Source organism: Ascidia mentula, chromosome 5 (assembly GCF_947561715.1).
Source record: "Ascidia mentula chromosome 5, kaAscMent1.1, whole genome shotgun sequence".
Classification (NCBI taxonomy): Eukaryota; Metazoa; Chordata; class Ascidiacea; order Phlebobranchia; family Ascidiidae; genus Ascidia; species Ascidia mentula.
Window position 1 is genome coordinate 1,310,463 of NC_138570.1, and position 10,798 is coordinate 1,321,260.

Consider the following 10,798-nt stretch of genomic DNA (forward strand, 5'->3'; position numbering starts at 1 on the left):
CATGGCAAAGCAACACCCATCAAGCACATTTTTCAAAAGACCACATGTAATGGTGATGGTTTCTGTGCTTGGTGGAATGGCTCTGTGTCACTTTGGTTGTTACAGTCCCAAAACCATTCCTGACCAATATATGGGACCAGTCGGGGCACTCTACAGACTGTTTGTGTATCAATATCCACTGGCAATACAAATAATTTACCACAGCGCTGTGTTGATTCATTTGGTGGAAGCTCTGTACTCGTTTCATTTGACTTCCAGATATGGTGTGACTGATACGACCACAAGGTTAAAGTGGTTTGTGCAAACCGTCCTTTTTGGGAGTTTTTCGCTTGTTTTAATAAAGGAGAATCAATTAAGTAAGGACGAATAAACAATCTCAGATTTACACTTTTACCGCTCTATTGGTTGACGTTTTGTTGCGATGAAATATCAATGATTTTTGAACTATTTTTCCCTCCAAATTTTATTCATATTGTGTTGAATTGATTCTTTATCGATTGTCTTCTGATATTATTTCTTTTTATCTCAACAAATACAAGGTGCTTCATGCATATTGTCGCGGTCGTAAATTTTATTTATTGTCTACACGGGTGAAACTAAACGTCTTGACTTGTCGTTTGTTTTCTCCCGAAGAAGAAATTACGTACTTCAATACAAATGCAATTATACTAGGAACCTAATGCCTTTTCGTAGGTGGCGACATTTTCGAAAACCGACAGGTAATTGCGAAGCGTTACACTGGTGTCTAAAGACGTTTGTTTACCATCGTAAAGGAAAAATTCCTTATAAAAAGGTAGGTTTGTTTTGCAGCATGTAACCGATTCGTATACGTAAAGGACAGGAGGAACCACCAAAGGGATAAATACCTTCGGTAATTGCAAAGAAAGACCTCCGCCAATACCCAACGGACTTATTTTCGAGAACACAAACCAACCATAGCTAACTTCAGCCGAGTTGGGATAGGAGTAGAGGAAGTATTGAGATTCCAAATTTTGTCGGTCGTCACACAAAAAATAATATTTAATTGTCTTTTTCGTAAATGACGCCCCTAGCGAAAGCTTTTCAGTTGTTTTGTTTTCATAAAAATATCCAAATATAACTGTCGAACATAAGGAGTCTCTTTTAAAAGGAAAATACTACTACACTGGGTCAAAAAGTTTTTTCCAAATTTGATCCACACATAAGCTTACGTAGTATAAAAATCTGAACGAATTTTAATGGTTAGGTGTAAACAGGGCCACCACCTCTTTAGTTATATATTTGAGTTAAAATACTACACGAAATCGTAACTTTAATATTCGCACAGATTTCTATGTTACATAGGCTTATATGAGGATTGCAGCGTACAAATAGAATTCCTGGCCTTTTAAAAGGGATCACTATGAGCGAACCATATTGTCTACGCACCCAGCAGAGCAAAAAACTATATATGTGATTGTGCGCAATATGCTGTGAAGCATTTTGTGATTACACCCCGCGTGTACCTGTTCTCACCGTACTTGTAGTGCCAAAGATGATTAACGATCAGCGAAAAAATAAAACCACAAAACCAACATTTTTATCACTGTTTCAAGTGGCGCACGTGCCCCTGTCTACTTTGTAGCAGGTGAAAGGTTTTCGCCGAGTCAACGTGGAAGGGTTGTGGCCTACAGGTGGTCCGATAGCTGGGTGACAAGGAAAACGATCCGGGTTCGACCAAGGGCCGTGCGAGGCGATGCATGTGGTGTTTATTAATTACAGAGGCACTGTGCCTTCGAAAACTTTCCCAAAAAATGTCGCGACGACAGACAACGTGGCGCCGATCGCGAGACAGAAACCGAAAATTCGTAAAATGTGTCGTAACCCGTTCTTTGTCTTGCGGTTTTGCACAAACATAAACTGATCTGAAACGTGATCAACACATGAAGTTCTGAGCCCCGGCAACACCAAGCATTGCAACCATAATTCCCATTGTCAAATGTGCTTCAGGATCTCGTCAACATCATTGTCAAAATACATATATTTGCTTAAAACGTAACACAATTATAACTTTCCATTTATTTAAAAGCAAAATGTTGCTGCTTTTCGTATTGCAGAAGCAAACTAACAGTGATAGTGTACATTTTTTAAGGGCCGCCAATTAAATGGGTTGACGTATTTACCCAATGTTTGCTGCCCACGTTAAACCGAACAAAAAAAAATCTTTATAGCCAAGGCTTAAATTCATCTTTTTTTTATGTCTTTAATCATCTCCCTTCTAAACATTTGATTGACAGTTTTAATGCGGACTCTGTTGATCCAACTAACACAATGGAATGCTTTTCTCTGTAAGTCATCGACAACGCAGGGTGTTTTTTAACGAGCTCCTTCTGTCAAAGTTCTCAACCTCCGTTAAACTTCCGTCCGCTGTGAAGATTCCCATGTTAACACGTGCTACACCTCACGCTGTTGCAGTCGATATATATTAAAGGGTTTCAGGGCCAAGATTAGTCTATCTCGTTGACTACAAAGCGCTTGGTGCTATATTACGACGTAGTAATATATGGTATTATAGAACTTATCGCAAATATTTTTTTTTGCCTTGGACGTTCAAGCATAGCTCGCCTATGTAAGACGAAATATAAAGGGAATATTGTTTAGATTAAAAGAGCCTTGCAATACTGACATAGTAGACTCAGGTAAGAGGGATCCTTATGGAAGAAAACGATAATTTTTTTATTTTTATTGTATACGTTTGAACCGAAAACGCCGATTAGGTTTGCAACAAGGCAACTGCTTTTTTATAGCAAAAGTTCAATCAATTACGTGAATACAAGATTATATACGGGATATTGTCAGTGAAAGCGGCTCTTTATCCAGGGCGCCAACGATGCCATTGTTTTATATATGTCAGACTTTGTTGACTGTCAACGTGCACTGTAGAACTCATTTTCTAATATTTTAGTCGCAGGCTTTAATATAAAATGATTGAACGCTTTTTGGTTGTTCTGGCATTGGTTGCCAGCGTTACAGTTGCCACGGACGACGGCGACGCATTTCTCGTTGCTTTGCTTCCGGAACCGATTTATGAGAAGGTAAGTCGACGTGTATTTGAATAGCTTTATATTTACATACAAGGCCCGGTCGTTGACCTTTAAATGACCCCGCCGTTTACTACTTTTTTAGGGATTGCGCAAATTTCATAAAAAAGCATTCCGCATGCCAAAAGTAACCACAAAGAGACCCAGCATTTGTTTGCGACCCCAGCTCTGTCTTCACTAAGTAATTTTTGTCTTGCAGTCAGTATCTCATCTCTTTTAAACTTTTGTTATCAATCCAAACTAAATTTACATTTAGCGCCAATTCGATTAAGGGAATGTTTTTTTTTTAAAAAAACTACTTTTTTTCTTGTTCCTGATGCGCAAAGTATATTTTAGCACGACTAATATGGAGCTTAATGCCTGTTTAACTTCAATGCACTTTCGAAAACGTGGGATTAATAAATTTAACTTGCAGCCAATATGCAGAAACCTCGCTTAACTTTAAGTTAAGCGGAGTTTCTGCATACCACCCTTAGAGTGCCAGCCAACTGTTTTTTCCATGCCGGCATTCGAACCCAGGTTATCTTGGGCAAGAATTCGGATCAGGGGTTCTACTTACCATATAAATCAAGCGTCCTGGCCGATCAGACTGAGCAAATTAAAACGAAATTTTTTGTTGTTGCGCAGGCAAACACCACGTGGCCGATTCCACCTGCTGGCAATGTCAACCACCTCAAGGTCACAATCATGAACTTGGGCTACTCATCCGATGACGTTGGTTTCCACACTTACCTTCCCGATTACGCGGAGATGACATCATTCACAATGCAAACTGACGGCGTGGCTTACAGCGGAAAAACAGTCCCCCGCAAGGTGGCGCAAGAAGCCCTCGCCAAAGCGAAAGACGGTGATCACGTGACCGCCGTGCACGCCCCGAAAAGAATTCCTGGTGAGTGGAAGATGGAAAATAAAAATATTGCCATGTGACGTCATTGTCAGAGTAAAACTTTCCGCAAATACTTCTGTTGTCACGACGTAGTGCTTGAACTTGACGTTGATTCGTGCGTTGGCAGTTGAACTTGGAGATAAGTGTTATTAGTTAATGAAGTCAAATCCCCCGTAAGACCACAAGAACTTAAAAATGTCAAGTTTTACGTAACTTATACCCAAATTGCTTGCAGATATATTTGGGAACCAAATACAAGCGGCGGAAAACACAGTCCACATCAAATCCCAAAAGCAGATGACCTTCGACGTCGAATACAAGGAAACCATTCCAGATATGATCGAATCTGGGGTGAAACTTCAAAACAGAGCCCAAGTTCTATTCGACCTCTACGGCTCTACGGTTCAAAGCATGGTGGGTGAGGTGTTTTCCCCAAATTACCCCTACTCCTACCCAAATTCGGCTGACGTCAGCTGGTTGGTTCGTGTGCCCGACGATAAGTTCGTAAGGCTCAGTATCGTCGATCTCGATATCGAGGAATGTTGCGACCGACTCACGATATACGACGGCAACTCTTTCAGTGGTTCGATCCTGGCGAGTTTATCAGGCAACCTCAACAATCAAAATAACCTCACAGCTTTTGTATCTACCGGTAGCAGCTTGTCTCTACATCTCACTTCCGATTGTTCCGAAACTAGGAGTGGTTTCAGGGCGATTACAACGGTCGGATCAAACCAGGTTCCAACCACAGAGCTCCCAATCGACGAAACAACAGTTTCCACGATCTCGGCTTGTTCGTACGGCGACCACCTCGATATTTACTCTGGTTACAGTTACATCATATCACCTAACTACCCGAACTATTACTACAATAACATGCAATGTTCGTGGACTGTCCATAGCCACAATGGTTACTACATTAAACTCACGGTCCTCGATCTTGCTTTGGGCTACGGTGACGCCCTAAGTATGTACGACGGTTCTTCCCAATATTACCCGTTACTCGCAAACTACACTGGGTATGCGTATCCAGACCCTCTATACTCGTCCGGTTACTACATGTTTATAGAGTTCCAAACCGATAGCTATAACACAAACCGTGGTTTTCAACTTAAATACGAAACGTCCACGGTCACGGCCGTCATTCCTGCGTGTGCTAATGGAGAAAACCTGTATGTTGATCCGTGGACTTCGGTCAACATTTCTTCTCCCGAATACCCAAATTATTACTACAACAATCTCAACTGTACGTGGATGATCCACAACCATTATTCCGGCAGTGTCGAACTCACAGTTCAAGATCTTTCTCTCAACTCTGGCGACGAAGTTTCCGTGTATGACGGCAACAGTGGAATTCTCCTTGCTCGCTTTACATACTCCTACTATTATTCACCAATCTACTCCTATTCAGAGCATATGCAGATCGTCTTTTCAACTGATAGCAACTACGTCAGTCGAGGTTTCCAATTCTGGGTGACAGGAGCACAAAATTCCGTAACCACCGATTCTCCCGGTGGCTCCGGAGATATGGAGACAACAGTATCTTCTGTTTACTGTGACGGAGGTTACTCCATAATGTCAGGACTCGGTAACATTACGTCACCTTTCTACCCGAGCTATTACCAGAACAACATGCAGTGTTCGTATAGTATCCAATCAATATCATATGCATATTATATTAAACTTACTGTGCAGGACTTGGCACTGGCCAGTTATGACACCCTTACCGTTTACGACGGATTTTCCGAGTACGATACTGTACTAGCTTCTTATACAGGTTACTGGAGCAATGTTAATGTAACGTCGTCTTATAATGCGATGTTGATAAAGTTTCAGTCCGACAGCTACTATACTAACCAAGGTTTTCGGCTGCAATACGAAACAATTGTCAACTGTAGTACATCTTATTATTTGACTTCGTCTTATGGAACCATAAACTCCAATAACTACGGTTACGGAAATTACCCCGATAACTTAAACGAATGTTGGATTTTTCCTTCGTATTACGACCATGTTCACTTGACTTTTAACTCTATGAACACGGAGAGCTTCTATGATCCGTTGACAATTTATTCTTACGACAACTATGTAAAAAGTTGGGACGGCAGTTTCTCAGACGATTATAGCGAGTCGGTTTATCCTAATTGTTACAACAACTGTGGCATGTGGATGTCCTTTACAACTGATGGTTCTGTCACTAGAACAGGGTTTTCTATTACCTACACCCTTCACTGATAACTGAAAGATAACAAGCATTATGTGTCAACAACTGTGTGGTGAATTTTGGTGGTGCTTTATGCGGGCGTATCGGGGTTGGTGTTTGACAGCACAATAAACATAATTTCGAATTGTTTGGTTTTCAGATTAAAAAAAACTCAAAAAAATGTTTTGACGTAACTGTGACAAGTTTGCAACAGCGGTTTTGTGAATTAAGGGCGCGAAAAGCAAATTGCTGTACGATGAAAGGTTTTAGAGTTGATCAAAATTTAATGAACTTGAAATGTTTTTTTTAAAGTTATCTTTACCAAAAATGTTTAGGAAAACGAATTGTGCGAGGCCACTGTAAACAGGCTTGCAACGTCCCAGGTATGCAGCGTTTCAAAAAGTTTGTTGAAGTTGACGCTGACGTTAATAGGTTAAAATGCTTTGATACCAACAGTTGTTAAATTAATTCTTGTCGGTCTGTAGCCCTTATGTAATAAACACACTGACCCGTAGTTTTATAAACAAAAAAATACGCCAAGGGTGCAAAAGTGAAAAATTTTGGAAGTTTGGAAATCATTTCAGACTTTCAAATCTAGTAAAATTTAAATATAGCCTTCACGTGTTACGATTGTTTCCAAGGGTTACTACTTTGCAAGGCATTTTGTTCTGAAGAACACTTGAACGAAGTTAACACGGCGCGTCCGTAATTATTTATCATGTAAACATATATAAGAGAAATCCTGGATTTCTGTCAATATTTTGTATTTGGGTAAAGCTTTGGGTAAACTGAAAAAGAAATTATGTTAAAGCAACCGTTTCCAAAACACTTAAAGGTAACGACGCGACGACAGGTGCCTTTTTCCCACAGCTGTGGAGAACGAAGGTGTTGTTGATGCGCCAAAGTTTGTCCACTTTGAAAGCAACGGCGTGTTTGAGGCGAATGCACGGCCAAAAACAGTGACAAGATGTTTTAAAAACGATACTTTGATAGCAAGGAACGTCTTTAGTTTTTGTAGCTGCATTTTTCGTGAGGACAACATGGACAAGTTCGAAAGTTTGATCGAGAACCAGGATGCAGTTGATGCGCCAAAATTTAACCAATTTGTAAAAATATTTTTACTGTGCAGAAAGGGGTTTTTGTGTCTATAATTAACGTGGAAGCAATATGATCAAATTCGAAAGTGTTCTTGTTCTTTTGCTGCTGGTCTCAAGATTTTCATGTGCAGATCAGCATTCTCATCTTGTGTCTCTGCTTTCCGAAGTTGAATACGAAAAGGTTGGAATTTGTCTTAATTTTGCAGTTTGGCAATAAACGAAGCGGCGGGAAGGACTCAACAGCTATGCGTGCATGTATAGGCAGACAAAAAAATAATAATTTGGTGTTAAAATTAGTATTGTGACATCATCCATTGCAAACTTTTTTAATTAAAAAATCAAATTCCAAATGACTTTTACATGTTTATAAACCTTTTGTAAAATTGTAATTAAACTCAAAAAGCTTCAATCCACATATGTGACATCATACTGGAGCTTTTATGACACTAAACTAAAATCCAGTCGAATGACGTTTGTTAAGGCCAACGTCATAGCCGGAAACTACCTTAAAGTGGTCGTCACTAACTTTGGAAACTCAACTGATGACGTAGGATTTCACGCGTACCTGCCCGATTACGCCGAGATGACGTCATTCGCCATACAAACGGAAAATGCCACAAGTAGCGACCAAATTTTCAGCCGCCAGGGAGTGCCATCTGCGGACGAATATGACCAAACTTCCAAGAGAATTCCTGGTTAAGGCTTGGTTGAATTTTGCCTTCTTACCCTGACTTTCATCTCATGTTGTGGTTTAACACGGGGTCATTTTTATGAGCAATAAGAACCCTAAAAATTCATTAAAACGAAACATGTGAAAAAACTGACTTCTAAGGCTTACAACGTTATATGAGGTATAAAAACGTTTGATTTCCATGCTCACCGCAAGAAAGTTTGTAAGGTTTTAATTGCATGGAGTCAAGTGGGACCTCTGGGGTCTTACTGGGTTAAACATGACCAATTCACTTGTATGCAGAGCAAAACAAATTGCACAATGTTCTATTATCACTCTCTACATTTGTGTTTAAAATCCTACCACAGGAAAATATTGACTGCTGTCAATTTCAAAATTAAATCACTTGCAGTTTTGAATTCCTTGGCTCAGTCAGCTGAAACCACGATCAACATTCAAAGCAACGAAAAGATTACGTTCGACGTCGTGTACGATCTCGAATCCGATACGATTATCGAAAATAAAGCGCAAATCGTTTTTGATCTCAACGGCTCCGGTGCTCTGGATATGGTGGGTGAGGTGTTTTCCCCAAATTACCCCTACTCCTACCCTAACTCTTCTGACGTCACTTGGTTGGTACGAGTGCCCGACGGCAAAACGATTCGAATCGATATCGTCGATCTCGATATTGAGCAATGTTGCGACCGACTCACGATATACGACGGCAACTCTGTCGGTGGGCAAATCATCGCAAACCTCACAGGGAATCTGACGACATTAGATAATATTAATTTCTTCGAGTCGACCGGAAGCAGTTTAACCCTGCATCTTATGTCCGATGAGCGGGGAGAAAACATTGGTTTTATGACGTCAGTGAGCATAGTTCGAGAACCCACGACCACCGAAACTTCCTCAACTGTTCCGGTCACGACCACATCGGGCTTTGTGAAAGCAAATCCCTCCTTATTACTTACAGGTGATATGCGCTCTGCCGGGTTTTGCACTTTTTTCGCCATCCCAGTCTAAGGTCTATGACTTTAGTAATTGCTGATGCACTGTTATGGACAGACTGACTGTTAAAAATCTTTTCTTTAGCAGCACGTTATGAAGCAAAATTAAGCTCGCGAAAGCCAGTGCAAAGTCTGTCGAAAACTGTGCACCAGCAATTAAAGTTATAGACCTGAGCAATTACTAAAGCACTTTAAATATGGCCAACTCACGTATAAAGGCCCAACTAAAGTTCCAAACCAGTGTTTCTTAACTAGTGGGGCATGACCCAGTGGCACAGGACATACCACTATTTCTGAGTCGGCCATTGCGCCATGTAAAAATATGTTTGAACTCCAAACGTTAGGAAAGCTCAGTCGAGCTCACGAGAATAAGACACAAGGGTTTTCACCACAATGAATCTGGACCACATGAGAAGAAAGGTTGAGAAACGCTGCTTTAAAACATACTGAGCAATTTCGAACAACAATTGCATTCATTGTTATATAATCGAGGAGTCACGAAACGTATAACATTTCTGATTAATATCTGATTGTGTTTAGGTTTGATTAATGCTGTTCAACGTTAAATCCTAATTTCGGTTTTCAAATATTTTTTGTTTACAATGTGAAATCATAAGCAATTTAGAACAACATCTGGATCCATTGTTATGTCATCATTGAGATGTTCGTGACGGCGCAATTCTGGATTTCTGAATAATATTTGATTGTGTTCAGGTTTGATCGGGGGGAGTTTAACGCTGTTCAATGTGATGTGGAGATTCTGAAGCGCAAAATTCAACTCAAACTCGACCATCAACATGCTGAAAACCTCTTGAAATTTAACGGGTGGTGGACGATTGTTTGTTTGTTCTGAGCCATCATTGTGGTTGGGAATAAATATGACGTCTTATTGTGTGAAACCGTGTCATGCGTTTCTTGAAACTGAAACTAAATGATTTTTTTTATTTACTGTCAAAGGATTCGACAACATTATGCCATCATCAGTTCAATAAAATGATGTGCCCTGGTCTAAATAATGACTACATTTTTTCATTATGGACCAGTGTGTTTGTTAGAATTTAAAGTAATTTTTGTGACGGTAAACTCACTAACAAACATGTATTTAGTACAATTAGACCAAACAGAGGCCCCTGTAGGGAGTGCTTTAAACTTAATCCACGGATAAACTAAGCATGGAATTCGAGTTAGCGCATCAATATAAAGTGCACTAGTACAGTTTGTCGCAGTGCACCTTGCCACAAGCTTAACATTGGCATATAATATTGTAACTATGTCACAGCATTATAAACAGGGCTTATGTGACAATTATGATTGTGCACCAAAGACAGGTCCCCAATATAAACTTTGCAAACGAACTGCTGGCGACCCGCACGTGGCGATTTTAGGATTAAAAGTTGTGACAAATCGAGAGGTTGGATAAATTTGCACTTGTTCCTGTGCTTGACGGATAGAAATTGCACAAAATTTGATTAGGTGAGCTTTATGCTAAAAGTGGTCTGTTTCTATGAGAATAGAAATCGAAGCCTAAGGGTCAAATTTTGTAAAAAAATTCGAAAAGAAATCGCTTTGTTGATTTATCCACTATTCGACTGAAAACAATCTGAAAACAACAACGTAAAAAGCCACATACCCCGTTCTGGGTCGGATGTAATATTGCATTCAGTTAAACGCATAAACACGTTACGGTTACAAGAAATGGACATTGCCGATCCAGCTGCTCGTTCCCATGCAGAGGGACGTCCGATTGGTCACACTGCGGCTCGCAGAAACTTGTTTAAACACAGTGTGTCCGATAGCAGGAATGTTGTATTAGTAAACCACAAACTTGTTGACCAAAGCGAACTTTGAATTAGCGTAGCGTTAGCTTAAATTG

At 40.1% G+C, this 10,798-nt stretch overlaps 1 protein-coding gene across 1 annotated transcript; it reads left to right on the forward strand.

The window, feature by feature from the left end:
• Nucleotides 1-2,942: 2,942 nt before the first annotated feature.
• LOC145901770 (cubilin-like) lies at nt 2,943-6,180 on the forward strand. The gene is made up of 3 exons (XM_082989544.1): nt 2,943-3,053; nt 3,687-3,948; nt 4,181-6,180. The coding sequence occupies exons 1-3, from the start codon at nt 2,943-2,945 to the stop codon at nt 6,178-6,180; spliced, it is 2,373 nt and encodes a 790-aa protein (XP_082845670.1).
• The last annotated feature ends 4,618 nt before the right edge of the window (nt 6,181-10,798 follow it).